We start from the raw sequence: 19484 nt of genomic DNA on the forward strand, positions 1-19484 counted from the left end.
AAAGGATTGGGTTTAAAAAAATACTACAAAAATATGCACTTATATTTCCAAAATTATGTATTTCTAACCTTTGCAGTGATATAAGGTCCAAATTTTCACCGTTGAACCGCCTTCTTGCATGGTGTTAAACAGTTATTTCTATAGAGCAGATATAATTTGCATAAATCTTTTTTTTTGAGATGGAGTCTCACTCTGTCGCCCAGGCTGGAGTGCAGTGGCGCGATCTCGGCTCACTGCAAGCTCCACCTCCCGGGTTCACGCCATTCTCCTGTCTCAGCCTTCCCAGTAGCTGGGACTACAGGCACCCTCCACCACGCCCAGCTAATTTTTGGTATTTTTAGTAGAGAGGGGTTTCACCGTGTTAGCCAGGATGGTCTCGATCTCCTGACCTCGTGATCCGCCCGCCTTGGCCTCCCAAAGTGTTGGGATTACAGGCGTGAGCCACCGCGCCTGGCCAATTTGCATAATTCTTTACAGTAAAACCCATTCAGAAATAGTAACTACTTGTATCTACCATCAGAGCTGAAAGAAACAGATTTCGTTGAAAAAAGTATAGGGGTGGGTCAAGGCATTTTTTTTAGAAAAATATACTGTATATAGTACATCTCGGAAACTACACAGACCATATGTTTTATTTAATGTGAAGGCACAACTTTAACATTAAAAGCAAAGCGTTTTAGTTATTTATGATGTAACTGTCAGTACCAGATCATAAAAATATATTTTTGCAAGCATATCATTGAAGACTCTTTCAGATTGTCAATTCAAAAGTCAATTTAAAAAGTCGAAGTCTATTTGTAGAAAATCAATGACACATTATAGCAGTTCCACATAATATTATTGCTGGACAATCTGTTCACCAGATATCACAGGGTTTTCTTCATTTGTTGCATAATCCAAATGGTCCATCATCTAGGCATAAATAAAAGACGTTAGGAAATGCAAAATTTCAACTTGCCCCCAATATTCACTACATTAGCAAAAGGATTCTGAGTTTTTCTAAAAAACACAGATTGCTCTATGAAACTGAGCACTCCTTCTGGAGCACTGTTCTGGTTCAACATCCACACTTCTAAGGAGATAGTCAGGGTGACACTGAACCTCTCAGGAAGCCTAATCACATGACTCAAAGCCAATTTGTGTTCTCTGGATCTTCCGTTATCTCCATTTCCCAATATGAATACTGCCCTTCATGGCAGTGAGAACTCCAGAACAAAAGGAAGATATTCCTGACACTTATTCCAGGACACTATTCCAGGCAGTGTCCAATCATACAAATGGGAAAACTAAAAATGGCCTCATGAGTCACTGTGAGAATACCTGCTGACTCTGGGACAGTGTGATATTATTGACACCTTGAAATAACCGTAAGATAATTTAAACTTTGGAAACATTATAATAATTTCTACAAAAAATGAACTTGAGGTCGAATGATTTCTGAAAACAAAACCAAGAATACATTTGCTAGGCCGGGCGCAGTGGCTCACACCTGTAATCCCAGCACCTTGGGAGGCTGAGATGGGCAGATCATGAGGTCAGGAGTTCGAGACCAGCCTGGCCAAGATGGTGAAACCCCGTCTCTAATAAAAATACAAAAATTAGCTGGGCGTAGTGGCGGGCGCCTGTAGTTCCAGCTACTCGGGAGGCTGAGGCAGGAGAATTGCTTGAACCCAGGAGGCGGAGGTTGCAGTGAGCCGAGATCACGCCACTGCACTCTAGCCTGGGCAACAGAGTGCGACTCTGTCAAAAAAAAAAAAAAAAATACATTTGCTGTAGACTATTTTAAAGAAATTACTGGCTGGGCACGGTGGCTCACGCCTGTAATCCCAGCACTTTGGGAGGCCGAAGTGGGTGGATCACGAGATCAGGAGATCCAGATGGTCCTGGCTAACACAGTGAAACCCCGTTTCTACTAAAAAATACAAAAAAAAAATTAGCCAGGCATGGTGGCAAGCGCCTGTAGTCCCAGCTACTTGGGAGGCTGAGGCAGGAGAATGGTATGAACCCGGGAGGCAGAGCTTGCAGTGAGCCGAGATCGTGCTACTGCGCTCCAGCCTGGGTGACAGAGCGAGACTCCGACCAAAAAAAAAAAAAGAAATTACCAGTTAAACTTTTCTCAAATGGTCACTTCAGCTCTGCCTATATTCTCATAAAAAATTGTCTTATATTTGGAAATGAAGGATGAAGAAACTGTTTAAATGCTTTCAGTGTTTCAGCAACTCAAATACAATTACTAAAAATAGAAAAAAGTATTTAATGCCTTTGTGAAGACTGTTAAAGATTTTTAGACTAGTGATTAAATTTCAGTATTGTGATGCACTTTTTTCCTTTCCTTCATCAAGAATTAGAAGAAGGAAAGATCAGCAAGATAAATGTTCCTATTTTTGAAAAGTGGTTCTGAAGGCTTTAGTGTTTTTTGGAAGAAGAACAAGAGGGTGGAATCATCTCGAAACAGGGTCTCTTGACTTGCCAGGCAGAAAGAATACAACGTGAGCTAAGGCTTTTGGCTGACAACTGTCTCAACTAATGGAGACAGCTTACAAAATCAAAACCTGGGCCGGGCGCAGTGGCTCACGCCTGTAATCTCAGCACTTTGGGAGGCCGATGCAGTTGGATCACGAGGTCAGGAGTTCGGGACCAGCCTGGCCAACATGGTGAAACCCTGTCTCTACTAAAAATACAAAAATTAGCCAAGCGTGGTGGTGCGCCTGTAATCCCAAACCTACTCGGGAGACTGAAGTGGGAGAATTGCTTGAACCTGAGAGGCAGAGGCTTTGCTGACCCAAGATCGCGCCACTGCACTCCAGCCTGGGCAATAGAGAGAGAGACCCTGTCTCAAAAAAATAAAAAAAAATAAAAAAATTAAAAACCTGCTGATACTCTACAAGCCATTTCAAGACCCAAAACCATTTTGAGGTCTTCTAATTGCCAAAGATATCCCCTAGATTTAAGGTCACTAGTTTGTAGCAATTCTAAGGGGAAAAAAACAAAAGCCAAATCAAGACAGATAACATTAAGCAGTTCACTACATGAAACATAAGATGAAGATGTTGAACATTTAATTTTAGTCAATTTAAATGAAGAGGGGAAAGGAAAAGTATGTAAGATATATTTAGGCCCCTTTTCTTCTAGGAATTTAAAAGTTCTGGGTCTAAGAGATTAGGGCTGTGTAGAGAGAAAATTGAAGCAGCCTCAGCAGAATGGATGGTGGAGAAACCCTCTTTCTTCCCCAGGATCTGCTTACCCTGGCAACTGTAATCTAATGAAATGATAGCCCACATACCCTAAATTATAACATGCTTCCCTGGTGCCTCGTTAGCACAGTAGGTAGTGAGTCAGTCCCATCTAACTTGCCTCTTCTTTCCTAATCCCCAGGTACCTCACTGGCACTATATAATCTAATCCCTGAACATAGAAATATATTAATTAAAAAAACCACTTTCAAAGTCAACTTATTGAGAAGTAAGCATCTCTATTCCCTATTTACTTTTCTTTACTGACTTTCCAATAAAAACAATACAGAAACATAAAGAACAAAGTTTTAAAAAATACGACAATAAATTAACATAAATAATACAATTAATTGACAAAATTGGCAAACATTTTCATCATATTTGGAAACAGGAGAGCTTGATTTGGAAAGATGGGCTCTGAAATCAGATCAGCTAACCTGGCATTTTCTGATAGCTCTGCTTGCTTATAATTGAACCAATCTCCAGAAATAGTCTAATAAAACACTCATTAATGCAGGGTAACTGGAGACTTGCTGATACTAAAGCAGAGTTGTTCTAACTTATCTCTGTATTCTGACTTGTCAGTTACAGCTTGTGACTTCTAAAAATAATGAGAAGTACTAGTGACATTTAACAGACACAACTCACTGTTTACTGGGTATCACAAACTGAAAACTTACTACCTGCCCAGAGAAAAATAGCCCATTGGATATTGCTGCACAAATTTAACTCCACTTATTTCATTACAGAAGCAAAAAATATCCCCTAAAATGATGACTCCTTTTCATTGTGCTATATGCCAAAGTAATTATGACTCTGCTTGATTTTTCTCTTCTGAGAAAAAAGTATCTTTATTTGCTTTATACTAATTAGAACTAAGACTTCACATAAAATCAAATAAGTGGGTCTGAGTACTGTAGCTCTTGAAGCATTCCACAAAAAATGTTCATAGGAAATACAGTGTAACTAGTTTTGGGCTGTAGAAAATAATTTACAATTAGTATTTCCAAATTAGTATCTTTTTTTTGTGTGTGTGTGAGATGGAGTGTTGCTTTTGTTGCCCAGGCTGGAGTGCAATGGCGCAATCTTGGCTCACTGCAACCTCCGCCTCCCGGGTTCAAGCAATTCTCCCGCCTCAGCCTCCCTAGTAGCTGGGATTACAGGCACGCGCCACCACGCCTGGATAATTTTTTGTATTTTTAGTAGAGATGGGATTTCACTATGTTGGCCAGGCTGGTCTCGAACTCCTGACCTCAGGCAATCCACCCGCCTCAGCCTCCCAAACTGCTGGGATTACAGGCGTGAGCCACTGCGCCCAGCCCAAATTAGTATTATTTTAGTGAAACCCTATAGAAACATTACTTCTTTTGATGAGAGAAACTCACAGTAAGGGCTGAAAGACTCAAAGTAAGATCCTGAAAGTATTTCAATAAGGTCTCCAAGTTACAAGTGAGGTATAACTTGCCCCCTAAAAACAGCATGGAAAGACTGCCAGGGGTACCTGGACATTTAAAGAGTCTCCAGTGAAAAGTCCTGCTTTTTACTACCAATAATCTTGCACTCAACTCTATTATCAGGCATTCGAATGAACCAAATGACTAATAGTATAAACAAATTTGCCTTAGCCTTAGATTATAACTTTATATTACCTGTTTTGTCTTTGATTATTTCAAAACAGCAGCAAAAACTTGCAATATTTACAAAAAAAGATTGCACATAAAGACTGTAGAGATACATGTCTAGTTTAATGTTTTAAAAGTGCCTTACTTTTACAGTGGCATATGACAATTACAGTCATTTTATAAGGGCTGCTGAAATACAATCAGGAAGCTTATACACACATGCAAAAGTAACTAAAGGCCAGTGGATGAAGGATTGAGCATTAGAGGTGCACTGCATAAAGACTTTCAATAACATTAGCTGAGAATTTACAGCATAAAGACTACTGTCATAAGCATTGTGGATTCCTAATACGTAACAGCTAATACTTAGTGAGGGAGGCATATATAAATACCTGCACTGCAGGGCAGATGTTACTAAGTATTTAAAGTACAAAGTCTAAAAAAATACGGTGAAAGGTAAATGTGATTTTAATTGGAGTGCCTACTTCCTTCTAATTTCTTAGAGATCTGCTTGGAGAAGGCAGAATTTAAGTTGGGAGTTAAATAGGGATATTCTGGAAATAGAAACTGACAAAGCTTAGGAGATGATGGAGGTTGGGAGAGAGAAGCAAATGATTATTATTACACTGTTAGCCTAAGAGATGAGCCAGAGCTGACCCTCAGGCCCATCTCACAGTGGAACCATATCAAGTCTCCCTCTGTCTCACCAGGCATGTAGAAGCTCCCCATTCTATTTCAGAAGTCTCTGCCTAGCCTTAACAGATTTCAACATCCACCTGCCTCACACCAAGCCTTAAGCTAACCCACCACTATGGATTTCCTTCCTTCCTTTCCTTCCTTTCCTCCCTTCCTCCCTTCCTCCCTTCCTCCCTCCCTCCCTTTTTTTTTTTTTTTTTTTTTTTTTTTCCTCGAGGCGGAGTCTTGCTCTGTCACCCAGGCTGGAGTGCAGTGATGCGATCTCGGCTCACTTCAACCTCTGCCTCCCAGGTTCAAGCAATTCTCCTGCCTCAGCCTCCCAAATAGCTGGGATTACAGGCGCCTGCCACCACACCTGGCTAATTTTTGTATTTTTAATAGAGACAGCAGTTTCACCATGTTGGTCAGGCTGTCTCAAACTCCTGACCTCGTGATCTGCCCGCCTTGGCCTCCCAAAGTGCTGGGATTACAGGCATGAGCCATCATGTCCGGCCCCACTATGGATTTCTTATTCCCCTACCTCCCTGTAGATCCAATCTCATTTTATGGATGAGGAGACAGTCTTCAGAGATTAAGTTATTCGTCAGAACTGATGTCAAAGGCCACAATACACTGTCTCCCACAAATGATAACATTCAAGGTAAGCTAATTTTGATTTTAAATGTTGGACATAAACAATGAGAGATTTTCTTTTTAAAAGGGAAATAATTTTGTAAAGGCATTATATTACATAACTTTCAAAAATGCTAGTTTTCTGAAAAAATACTCTTTCCTGAGTTTTTTTTTTTTTTTTTTTTTTTTTGAGATAGAGTCTTGCTGCCGCCCAGGCTAGAGTGCAGTGGCACAATCTCGACTCACTGCAAGCTCCGCCTCCCAGGTTCAAGCAATTCTCCTGTCTCAGCCTCCCGAGTAGCTGGGACTACAGGCGCCTGCCACCATGCCCAGCTAATTTTTGTATTTTTAGTAGAGACAGGGTTTTACCATATTGGTCAGACTAGTCTCGAACTCCTGACCTCAGGTGATCCACCCACCTCAGCCTCCCAAAGTGCTGGGATTACAGGAGTGAGCCACCGCGCCCAGCATTTCCTGAGTATTTTTTTTAACATCCTGCAAGTTGCCTAAAATTTGAGCAAATGTCCATTCCCATATTTCAACATTTTGTGCATAATGAGAAAAATGACTGAGTCTAAACATAATTTTTTCTCTGCAGCTTGTGATAGCTCAGAATTTGTTCTTTTACGAGTAAGTTAAAGGAAGCAGATTTAACAAAAACCCAAAGTTTTCATATCCAGACCAGGAAAATGAAAATTTAGTCAATGAGTCGAGAAATAACCAAACCAACAAACAACAAAACAAAAAATCCTCACTCCTACAAATAATGATAGCAAATAAATTCACAGCACCTATAAGCAATCTGTAGATATTAACATATTTATTACAGCAACCCTCTGAAATAGGTTGTTATCCCATTTTACTATGTAGAAAAACTGAGGCACCAAGAAGCTAAGCAACTTGCCGAAGGCTACACAGCTAATAATTAACAAACTTAGAATTCAAATTTAGGCAGCCTGGTACTAGACTCTATGCTCTTTACTTCTATGGGTTATTTTGTATTCTGAATGTCTTTACCTAATACAATTACGATACTACACTAGAAAGTGAGAATTTTATTAACAAAGTTGGCCCATGTTTTTATACGCTTTTAAACAGATTTTCCTACAATCAAATGCCTTACTTAGCTACTATGTTATATGGTAAAGCTCCTGATGTCTGCCCTCCTGGGGCTATTATTACTTAGTGACTAGCAACAGTGTTCTTTCCCTTTGTAGGTAGCTGCTGTGAAGCAGAGGCAAATTTTTTTCTCAGGCCAGGAATGGTGGCTCACGCCTATAATCCCAGCACTTTGGGAGGCCGAGGTTGGTGGATCATCGAGGGTCAGGAGTTTGAGACTAGCCTGACCAACATAGTGAAACCCCATCTCTACTAAAAATACAAAATTAGCTGGGCAGGGTGGCGCATGCTTTTAATACCAGCTACTTGGGAGGCTGAGGCAGGAGAATCGCTTGAACCCCGGAGGTGGAGGTTGCAATGAGCAAAGATAGTATCATCGCACTCCAGCCTGGGCAATAAGAGTGAAACTCCATCTCAAAAAAAAAAAAAATTTTTTTTTCTTGGCCGGGCACGGTGGCTCATGCCTGTAATCCCAGCACTTTGGGAGGCCAAGGCGGGTGGGTTCACCTGAGGTCAGAAGTTCAGGACCAGCCTGGCTAACATGGCGAAATCCTGTCTCTAGTGAAAATACAAAAATTAGCCAGGGATGGTGGTACATGCCTATAATCCCAGCTATTTGAGAGGCTGAGGCAGGAGAATCGCTTAAACCTAGGAGGTGGAGGTTGCAGTAAGCCAAGATTGTGCCACTGTACTCCAGCCTGGGTGATAGAGCAAATTCCGCCACCCCTCCCCGCCCAAAAAATTTTTCTCAAGATCATTATTTTTAAGAAGTTTTTTTTGGTGGTTTTTTTTGTTTAGACTGTGTCACTCTGTTGCCCAGGATGGAGTGCAGTGGTACAATCTTGGCTCACTGCAATTTCTGCCTCCCAGGTTCAAAAGATTCTCCTGCCTCAGCCTCCTGAGTAGCTGGGGATTACAAGTGTGTGCCATCATGCCAGGCTACTTTTTTCTTGTATTTTTAGTAGAGATGGGGTTTCATCATGTTGGCCAGGCTGGTCTCGAACTCCTGATCTCAAGTTATCCACTAGCCTTGGCCTCTCAATGTGCTGGGATTACAGGTGTGAGCCACCGCTCCCAGCCTAAGAATGAAACTTGGATGGTCCAGGGCAAAGCATTTGTTCATTGGGAATATAAATGTAGCCCTTGGTTGAAATCTTTCCTTAACTACAATCCTGTGTCAGTAACAATTATGGAAAAAGAAGGAGGAAAGGTGCTAGAATCAACCAGAGGAAAAAATGTGCTGTAGAATATTTCCAAAGAAATGCAATGTTAATAACTTTATGTATACAACAACTCTAAATATTCAACTATTTCCAGTATGAGTTAGCATAAAAAGATATGGAAGCTACAAAGAAAGAAACTGTTTACAGTAGCTGCCCGTTAAGGGTGGGGGTGGGGGAAGAATGGTTAGAAAAAGGACTCCCATTTTTACTTTAGACACTTTTGTATTGCTTATTTTAAAAACACAAATATGCACTAATTTGTAATTAAGATACAAAAAAGAAAAATTACTAAAATGCAAACAGTAAAGGTCTATGTAAAAATTTTAGTAAATTAACTACCAATAATATTAACCTACAAGACATTAAAATAGAACAAAGAAGACTAGAATTACTATAATGAACATCTTTTCACACCATTTTTGCCCAAATTTTTAATCATTTTCTGAAAATACCTTAAGAGAAATTACTGGGTCAAAGTAAATAACAAAGTATGATATATGCATATAAGGAAATATTATATAGCCATTAAAATAATTTTATAAGGAATTTAAAATAAAATATAAAATGCACTGAAAAAGAAAGAGAACTATTTATAGTATCATTCACTCGTCTATCCATTTATCCAGAGAAGGCACAGAAGGAAATTCACTTAAACCTTAACTATCTCTAGGTGGTAGGATTATGGGCGGACTTAATTTTCCTCTTGTATTTTTAAAAAATATTTTCCAAATTTTCTATAATCACATATTTTTATTTTTATTTATTTATTTATTTTTGAGACGGAGTCTTGCTCTATCACTCAGGCTGGAGTGCAATGGCGCAATCTCAGCTCACTACAACCTCCACCTCCCAGGTTCAAGCGCTTCTTCCGCCTCAGCCTCCCAAGTAGCTGGGATTACAAGTATGTGCCACCACGCCCAGCTAATTTTTGTATTTTTAGTAGAGATGAGGTTTTGTCATGTTGGCCAGGCTGGTCTCAAACTCCTGACCCCAGGTGATCTGCCCGCCTCAGCCTCCCAAACTGCTGGGATTACAGGCGTGAGCCACTGCACCCAGCCTATAAGCATATATTTTTAATAATAAAATACTTTAAAAGCTGTATGAAAGGGAAATGAATTTTTTATAAGTAAAAATAAATTCTGACAATGAAAATAACAAGAAACATAATTCTGTAAGACAGCACATGTGCTCTCACTAACAATCCTAAATTTCAATTCTAAACTAAACAAAGATTTAATGTCAACTCACAACAAAATTTCCTGATGTTGCTTGTCTTCTTTGTCCTGATTTACAGTTAATCAGATAAGTACCCCTAATAATAGAAATCTCTTGCTCACAGGCCTGTCCTGAGTCTTTTCTTCTGCCTCTACATTCTCAACTCTTTATTCTGTATGCTAATGGCACTCCCAATTATCTATCTCTAGCCAGGTCTGTCTCTTGCACATCAGACCTATTTATTCAACTGCCTATTATTTCTCTCTTTGTGGTGATCCAATAGGTACTTCTGAAATGTTCAAGACTGAATTCATCATCATCTTCCTCAACCCTGTTGCCTTTCCTTCATCACCATCCCCCCACTCAGTTTCCCAATCCAGAAGCCCTGAACTCTACTTCTTTTCCTCTACCCATACTGACTCCATCATGAGGCCCTATTATGCCTCTAAATTTCTCTTAACTTTGTTCACGTCTTTCCATCTCACTATTTTGCTAATTTAGGCTTCTATCACTTCTTTTTTGTTTGTGCTTTTGTTTTGAGACAGGGTCTCGCTCGCTCTGTTGCCCAGGCTGAGTGCAGTGGTGCAATCATGGCCCAATGAAGCCCCTATCTTCCGGACTCAAGCAATCCTCCCACCTCAGGCTCCCGAGCAGCTAGGACCAAAGGCATGTGCCACCACGCCCAGCAAATTTTTTCTTTTTTGTAGAGACAGGGTCTCACATATTGCCCAGGCTGGTCTCAAACTCCTGGGGTCAAGTGATCCTCCTGGCTTAGCCTCCCAAAGTGCTGGAATTATCAGGGTAAACAACCATGTCTGGCCTTCTATCACTTCTTATTGCGATAATTGTCCCCAGTTTTGCTCCCTTAATTTTCTAGATTTCTTAAAACCTTAAATGGTCTCCAATGCTTAGTATAGAGTCCAAACTCTTAAATGTGGCTTATAAGATGCTACATACAAGGCTCTCACTCTTGCTTCCTTCTCCAGCTTTCATTTCCTGTAACTCCCGTAACCCTTACTCAGCATTATAGCCATCCTAACCTTCACTGAGTTTCTAGAATGTGCCATGTTCTCTTCCCTCTGAGCCTCGGAAGACATGGTTCCTTCAACATGGAACACACAGCTCAGTCTTAAAGTCTGGACATAAATTTAATATTCTTTAGAAAGCCCTCCCCAAATCACCTAGGACTCTTTCCTGAAACCACAAGCACTGGATATCCCATCTATAGTTTTCATGGCACCTGCCGTAACTAATAGGTTTATCACACTTTATTGTTAGTGACTTTATGTCTATTCCTCACTAGACTGTAATTTTCGTGTTTCTTTTTTTTTTTTTTTTTTTGAGACGGAGTCTTGCTCTGTCCCCCAGGCTGGAGTGCAGTGGCACGATCTCGGCTCACTGCAAGCTCCGCCTCCCAGGTTCACGCCATTCTCCTGCCTCAGCCTCCCGAGTAGCTGGGACTACAGGCACCTGCCACCACGCCCGGCTAATATTTTTTTTGTATTTTTTAGTGGAGATGGAGTTTCACCGTGTTAGCCAGGATGGTCTCGATCTCCTGACCTCGTGATCCTCCCGCCTCAGCCTCCCAAAGTGCTGGGATTACAGGCATGAGCCACCGCGACCGGCTAGACTGTAACTTTCAAGAGGTCATGAGAATAGGCCTCTTTCTAACTTGATCATCTTGTATCACCAATACCAAAAATAGTATCCTCTCATAGAATCACTCATAAACATTTGCTAAATGAAGAAATATAAAACCATTAAAAAATGATGTAGCGTACTTTTTGAGATGTGATTTTTAGATGTTATTAGCATAGTGTATATCATAGGATACACTTTATTTTTAAAAATCTATAAAAAACCTATGTGAGTGTCATCTTCAATGGAAAAGTTAAAAGTTACCTTACTAGTTTAGTCAAGGGCATTAGGATCATAAACTAATTCTATGTATAACAGTATAAGTTGAGACAACAGCTTTGTGACATAGGCAAGACAGGTATTATTAGCTTAACCAAATCTCAAAGAAATTTTAAGATTTCCTCAAAAGAATTCTAAACCAGTGTTTTTTCAAATCATAGTAGTCTGTAACTTAATGTGTTAACCACCTCTCATTAAGTAACACTATAAATAACATGAAAGACCAAGCACAAGATGGACATGGACTTTGAACTGTTTATCTACTATCAGAGTTTCAGCCACCCATCCAAAGTGTCTCTCTTTTTGTTCACGTGACAACTGACACAGAAGCATGAGGGTGGATGGAGGAGAGTGGTAGTTGTAATAGGGGAAAGCAGAGCTAACTGCCTCACAAAGTGCCTTCATGAAGGGGTCAGTGCCATGGCCCTGACCTCAATAGGCTAGGGTTTCCCAACTCTTCTTAATTTCAATGCAAACAGACTTTACTGGAATACCAAGAACATTTAGGGGAAAAAAAAAGAAAAGGCTTTAACTTTAATGAAGAAACCACTCAAGCAAAAGAGACCTTGGTATCAAGATTTTCTTTGTTTAGAAATTTTAAAGAAAGCTCAACCTTGATTCACTTAAATCTCAAATGAGTGCCCTATCTAGTTTGGTTAGGCCCATTTAGATGCTGAAGAGGACACTTTTTTTTTGAGATGGAGTTTCACTCTTGTTGCCCAAGCTGGAGTGCAATGGCGTAATCTTGGCTCACTGCAACCTCTGCCTCCTGGGTTCAAGTGATTCTCCTGCCTCAGCCTCCCAAGTAGCTGGGATTACAGGCACCTGCCACAACACCCGGCTAATTTTTTGTATTTTTAGTAGAGACGGGTTTCACCATGTTGGCCAGGCTGGTCTCGAACTCCCGTCCTCAGGTGATCCATCTGCCTCGGCCTCCCAAAGTGCTGGGATTACAGGCGTGAGCCACCGTGCCTGGCCAGAGTACACTTTTTATCTGCAAAACCTTAGGACTCTTACTACAAATAGCTAATGCTTAGTCTCAAAATTAAGTACTTATTTTAAACAACGAATTTTATCTTTCATGAAGTCTGCTTTTGTGTAGGTTTTGAAAATACATGTTGAAATGCTATTTTGTTTTCCCCGATGTCCTCTGCTGTTTTTTTTTTGTAGTTTTGTCTTGAATCACCAGGCTTTTGGCATTAGATTGCAGGGGAGGTCACAAATGATGATTCAATAGGTGGACAGTGAGTAAGGTGGTATTACAGTACTTTTTGGTACATAAAAGCTTTGCTACATATAGGCTGTCCCCACCCAAAATCAGTCAGTAAATTAAGCCATAAGATAACTTGGTAACCAAAGTATAAGCACATACCTGATAGCTGTTACCTTTCCAGAACTTTTTCATTTCCTTACGTCTCCAGGCAACAACTGAGGCAGTAATAAGTGTGCAAGGTACTAAATAGAGGAGAGCAGGTTGCCCCTTTTTCATCAGCACCAGAACAACAAATGTAAGTATCATGCCAATAGCATAGGCTGCAAGAAGAATACCAAGCTATAAGTCATTTCTACATGTTACCAAAGGTGGGTTTTTTCCTCTGTCATTTATGTACTGGTTTTCAAACATTTCTGAGGATATTTTTGCTCTATGACTTCTTGTAATTTCATCATTTTCCTAGATAGGATTAGGAGACATCTTCTATGGAGCTTTTGAAAAATGTGGAAACTGGTTAGCATTTCAATTATTACTAACCTAACCATGTATCATTGATAAGAGATAATAATTCATGAGAGTTTCAATTATCTGTTGCTATTAAAGATGTTAAATAGTTTCATATTTTAGATAACTAAATCTGTACCAATAGGTACTATAGGTTGTTTAAAAAAATCTTCCTAACACTGATTACATACTTCCTAAGCTTTGTTAATAAGCACATACTTTTGAACTTTTCTTTTTTTTTTTTTTTTTCGAAACGGAGTTTTGTTCTTGTTGCCCAGGCTGGAGTGCAATGGCACGATCTCAGCTCACCGCAACCTCTGCCTCCTGGGTTCAAGCGATTCTCCTGCCTCAGCGTCCCAAGTAGCTGGGATTATAGGCATGTGCCACCACGCCTGGCTAATTTTGTATTTTTTTAGCAGAGACTGGGTTTCTCCATGTTGGTCAGGCTGGTCTCAAACTCCCGACCTCAGGTGATCCACCCGCTTCAGCCTCCCGAAGTGCTGGGATTATAGGTGTGAGCACCGCGCCCGGCCTGAACTTTTCCTAATGACTCAGGGTTTTACTAGGAACATAGGATCTCAGAATATTCCCTTTATAAACAATTTAGTATAGTTTCTAATTTTAAAGATGAGGCAATGGAGGAACAGGGAGTTTGAGTTGTCCAAAGGTACACAGGAGAATTAATGAACACTCCTATAATCTGCCTTTGGATACTAATATGTTAAAGCCCTGGAGAGTACCATACTTAGTGGCCTCAAACTGCTTTTTTTGAGATGGAGCCTCGCTCAGTTGCCCAGGCTGGAGTGCAGTGGTGCAATCTTGTCTCTTGAACCCACTTCCCAGGTTCAAGCAATTTTCTTGCCTCAGCCTCCCGAGTAGCTGGGAATACAGGTGTGCGCCACCATGCCCAGCTACTTTTTGTATTTTTAGTAGAGTTGAGATTTCACCATGTTGGCCAGGCTGGTCTCAAACGCCTGACCTCAAGTGATCCACTTGCCTTGGCCTCCCAAAGTGCTGGGATTACAGGTATGAGCCACCACGTCTGGCCAGCCACTGCGCCCAGCTGAGACTGCTTTTTGAATTTCTTTATACTTTTTTTCTTTTCTTCATCTTCTCCCTCACTTAGCTATTTCTTTTCTTTTTCTTCCTTTCTTTTTTTTTTGAGACAGGGACTCAATCTTTCGCCCAGGCTATAGTGAAGTGGTACGATCATGGCTTACTGCAGCCTTGACCTCTTGGGCTTAAGCGTTTCTCCCATCTCAGCCTCCTGAGTAGCTGGGACCATAGGCATGACCACCACACCCAGCTAATACAAAAATATATATATATTTTTTTTTTTTGAGGCAGAGTCTTGCTCTGTCACCAGGCTGGAGTGCAGTGGGGCAATCTTGGCTCACTGCAACCTCTGCCTCCCAGGTTCAAGTGATTCTCCTGCCTCAGCCTCCCCAGTAGCTGGGACTACAGGTGCGTGCCACCACGCCCAGCTAATTTTTTTTGTATTTTTAGTAGAGACAGGGTTTCATCATGTTGGCCAGGATGGTCTCAATCTCTTGCCCTTATGATCTGCCTGCCTCGGCCTCCCAAAGTGCTGGGCTTACAGGTGTGAGCCACTGTGCCTGGCCCTAAAACTGTTTTTATAGAGATGGGGTCTCACTATGTTGCCCAGGCTCGTCTAGAACTCCTGGGCTCAAGCAATCTGCCTGCCTTGGCCCCCAAAGTGCTAGGACTCCAGGGGCGAACCACCATGCCCAAACTGTACTCCTTCTTTATTTTTAGACCTCTGTCTTTTCCTCCAGACAATACAATTCAACATTTAATACAAAGAAAAACAAAAATTTACCAACTGTAGACGAAACATAGTATATGTAAGAAGAACCAGTCTGAACATCAAATCTTCTACAGTACGCAATCAACAGGCCTTAAAAACAAAACAAAACATTATTTTCTTAAAACAATAACAGCAATGCAAATTCAACTGTTAACAATAGTAACAGTATATGTTATATTGAATCTTCATTGTTGCATTATAAGAACATTCAAGTACCTCAAATTCTTGACAAAATTTTATATGCTGATTTTAAAAATACTTAATACCATAGTTTAAACATTTCCTCAAGCTATTAAATAGTTTTTAACTATCATTTTTATTAGCTGCTCAATATTCCATGTCATGAAGAAAACTTTTTTTTTTTTGAGACGGAGTCTCGCTCTGTTGCCCGGGATGGAATGCAGTGGCGCGATCTCGGCTCACTGCAACCTCTGCCTCCCGGGTTCAAACAATTCCCCTGCCTCAGCCTTCTGAGTAGCTGGGACTACAGGCGCGTGCCACCACACTTGGCTAATTTTTTGTATTTTAGTAGAGATGGGGTTTCATCATGTTGGTCAGGGTGGTCTCGATCTCCTGACCTCGTGATCCACTGGTCTTGGCCTCCCAAAGTCCTGGGATTACAGGCATGAGCCACCAAGCCCAGCCATGAAGAAAACTTTTAAAATTTATCATTAAAAAATATATTGAACAGACAAATGGGTTTACATCAAACTAAAAAGCTTCTGCACAGCCAAGGAAACAGTCAACAAAGTGAAGAAAACACCTGTGAAATGGGAGAAAATATTTGCAAACTATGTATCTGATAAGGGGTTAACACCTAAAATATATTAATATAAGGAACTCAAACAACTCAATAATAAGTAAACAACCCAATTAGAAAATGGGCAAAGGATTTGAGTAGCTAATTCTCAATAGAAGACACATAAATAGCCAACAGGCATATGAAAAATTGCTCAAAATCACTAATCATCAGAAAAATGCAAATTAAAACCACAATGAGATATCGCCTTACATATGTTAGAATGGCTGTTATTAAAAAGATGAAAAGTAAGCCTTAGAGAGGATGTACCAAAAGGGAACCCTGTACATTGCTTATGGGAATGTAAATTAGTGTAGCCATTATGGAAACCAGTATGGTGGTTCTTCAGAAAATTAAAATTAGAACTACCATTTGGTCTAATAATCCCACTACTGGGTATATATCCAAAGGAACTGAAATCAGTATGTCAAAGAGATATTTGCATTCCCATATTCACTGCAGCATTATTCGCAATAGCCAAGATATGGAAGCAACCTAAGTGTCCATCAACAGATGAATGAATAAAAAAATGTGGTACATACACAGACTGGAATACTATTCAGTTGGGGTTTTTTTGTTTTTTTTGGAGACAGAGTCTCACTGTCACCCAGGTCAGAGTGCAGTGGTGTGATCTCAGCTCACTGCAACCTCTGCCTCCTGGGTTCAGGTGATTCTCCTGTCTCAGCCTCCCAAGTAGCTGGGATTATGGGCGTGTGCTAACACACACAGCTAATTTTTGTATTTTTAGTAGAGATGGGGTTTCACCATGTTGGCCAGGCTGGTCTTGAACTCCTGTCCTCAAGTGATCTACCTGCCTCAGCCTCCCAAAGGGCCGGGATTACAGGCATGAGCCGCCACGCTCGGCTCATGCTTTCATTTGTAAATATGCAATTATGCAGAAACAACTCATTTAATATCTATTTCTTGTAAGAAATTTGTTGAACCTTTTCTTCTTCCCAAAGAAGAAATCTCAGCTTGTCATGTATTGTCAGTACCTCTGCTCTTTGGAGAAATATTTTTGTTTTAGACCTTTGACATTTACTTCAATAATGTAGTATTTATATGCTATTTTTACCAGTTCTATGCCAAGTTCTATATAGAAGATCTTGTATAGCCCTTGGTGTGGAAATGGTAAAATCAGGCATAAGTTTAATGATATTCAAAGAAGTGTAAGGTTACTCAATAGAATGTTTTCCTTATTTTATCAATTATGTGAATCAAGATTCACTGAGCTAAGAGAGACTTTGCCATGTCAACTTGCAAGGCAACACTGCTAGCTTTTCTCTCTCTACCTGGTTTTACTATGTAAATAGAAGGGCTTTTTCAGAAGCACCAGTACTCCTCACCCATCCACCACAGGCAGTTAGTACATAGGAAGACTAAGAAAAACGAAGAAGGAGCCGGCGCGGTGGCTCACGCCTGTAATCCCAGCACTTTGGGAGGCCGAAGCAGGCAGATCACAAGGTCAGGAGATCGAGACCATCCTGGCTAACATGGTGAAACCCAGTCTTTACTAAAAATACAAAAAAAATTAGCCAGGTGCGGTGGCAGGCGCCTGTAGTCCCAGTTACTCAGGAGGCTGAGGCAGGAGAATGGCGTGAACCTGGGAAGCGGAGGTTGCAGTGAGCTGAGATCATGCCACTGCGCTCCAGCCTGGGCAACAGAGCGAGACTCCATCTCAAAAAAAAAAGAAAAATGAAGAAGGAAAAACTCAGTTGATAGAGGAATATTATTAATTACTTCTAAACTAAATTATTAATGGGCTTGGATTAAGTTTATTCTACAGACAGAGCAGTGAGGAAAGTAAGGCAAAACTACACTGTCAGAGCAGACATGCTAAGAGATGGTGATCAGTTCCACTATAAACTGTCTTTTTGTATTACGCAGTCCTACAAGCTGGTGTTCTTCTATGTTTCTCCTCTTGATCACAGCCTTGCCTAATATTCTTAAACCCCTTTTTCTAAAAGATAACTATTATCTTAAAATATAAGTAATATAAACTATTTGTTTGGCATTATTATATTCAACTTCTAAAACGAGTCACAAATATACTTTCTTGAAGAAGAAGGTTAAACTGATCCTAGTTGCTTTCTCTAACAAACTTTTTGAGCCACGGGAGCTATTACAGTACTTTAGTTATTACCATTTGGGCTTTACCTTCTACCCCTCAACAAGCTTTTTTGTTATGACAATCTCAGCTCTAGTGACAGCGAGAAATAGTTAATACAGAGTAGGTAACTTTTAACAGATTCTATACATATGACGATTTAAAATCATCCGTGTTTTTTTTTTAACTAAAATTGTTACAATTGCTTACCTGGTACAATAATGTCTCCAAAACCCAATATTGAAACAGGCATGAGGCACACACTCATTACTGAGAAATAGATCAGTTTTGGTACTCTGATGACTACTGGCAACTGTTCAAAAACAAAACAAAACAAAACAAAAAAAACAGAGGCCACCAATGAACTTCTTGGCAATCTTTACTCATATCTTTTATTTACTAATTTATTTTTTGGAGACAGAGTCTCGCTCTGTCGCCCAAGTGGAGTGCAGTGGCGTGATCTCAGCTCACTGCAACTGCAACTGCAACCTCCACCTCCCAGGTTCAAGCAATTCTCCTGCCTCAGCCTCCCAAGTACCTGGGATTACAGGCATGAGCCACCACGCCTGGCTAATTTTTCTGTTTTTAGTAGAGACAGGGTTTCACCATGTTGGCCAGGCTGGTCTCAAACTCCTGACCTCAGGTGATCTGCCTGCCTCAGCCTCCCAAAGTGCTGGTATTACAGGCATGAGCCACCGTGCCTGGCCACCCATATCTTCTAGAAAGGGAATGATTAACATTAGAATAGTTCTTTTGACAGTTTAAAGGAACTTGAAATACTCTGTTTCTATCTATTTCCAAAAGAAAAAGATTAGTTTTGAAAAAAATGCTCAACACACATGTAGGATTAACAGTATTAACCAAGTATCCCCACATTTAACCTTTTTTTTTTCTCTTTACCAAGGATAGAACTCAGGCCTTGAAACACAGAAAACAGAACAGGCCTAATTTTTTTTGGCAATCTGGATTTTTTTTTCCCCCAAAGAAGAGTCTTGTCTCAGAGGGTATGATTTAAAGTCCAATGAACATATCTGAAATACAATCCTTACTTTCTCATGGGGAGCTGAGGGTTGACCAGTGGCTTCCACCAAGTTTCCATCATTCTAGGATGAAACCCAAGTCAATAGGTATTTAATAATTTAGAATAACTAAGAAAAGAGCTATATTTTCTGAGAAATAAGTTTTACAATACCTTAACATGCACTATGTGACCAGTGAATTACACAGGAAGGCAAATTATTAACCGGATACACATACGTACACTGGATAGCCATTTCTATTTCATTGCCATCCCTACCTTTTCATTATTTCCAAAAGGTCCAGCTGCGAGTTCAACCATGATACTCTCACCATTCTAAAATTGAGAAGGAAAAGAAGTTGTCTAATCATTTAAAGA

At 40.3% G+C, this 19484-nt stretch overlaps 1 protein-coding gene across 8 annotated transcripts in view; it reads right to left on the bottom strand.

The window, feature by feature from the left end:
• Positions 1–614: 614 nt before the first annotated feature.
• The window catches only part of SPPL2A (signal peptide peptidase like 2A), a 58791-nt gene continuing 39921 nt past the window's right edge, over positions 615–19484 (bottom strand). For 2 of the 8 annotated variants that reach the window (XM_009429121.5, XM_009429120.5), the window contains exons 11-16: positions 19386–19442; positions 19138–19191; positions 18299–18401; positions 15195–15272; positions 13010–13170; positions 615–912 (exon numbers count right to left, since the gene is read on the bottom strand). In XM_009429121.5, the coding sequence (XP_009427396.2) occupies positions 838–912; positions 13010–13170; positions 15195–15272; positions 18299–18401; positions 19138–19191; positions 19386–19442 (528 nt within the window). In that variant the 3' untranslated portion in view covers positions 615–837. The remainder of the gene's footprint in view (positions 913–13009; positions 13171–15194; positions 15273–18298; positions 18402–19137; positions 19192–19385; positions 19443–19484) is intronic. The other 6 variants (XM_016928231.3, XM_001169194.6, XM_016928232.4 and 3 more) reach the window with 3 other exon arrangements.

The sequence above is a fragment of the Pan troglodytes genome, chromosome 16 (genome assembly GCF_028858775.2).
Source record: "Pan troglodytes isolate AG18354 chromosome 16, NHGRI_mPanTro3-v2.0_pri, whole genome shotgun sequence".
NCBI classification, from domain to species: Eukaryota; Metazoa; Chordata; class Mammalia; order Primates; family Hominidae; genus Pan; species Pan troglodytes.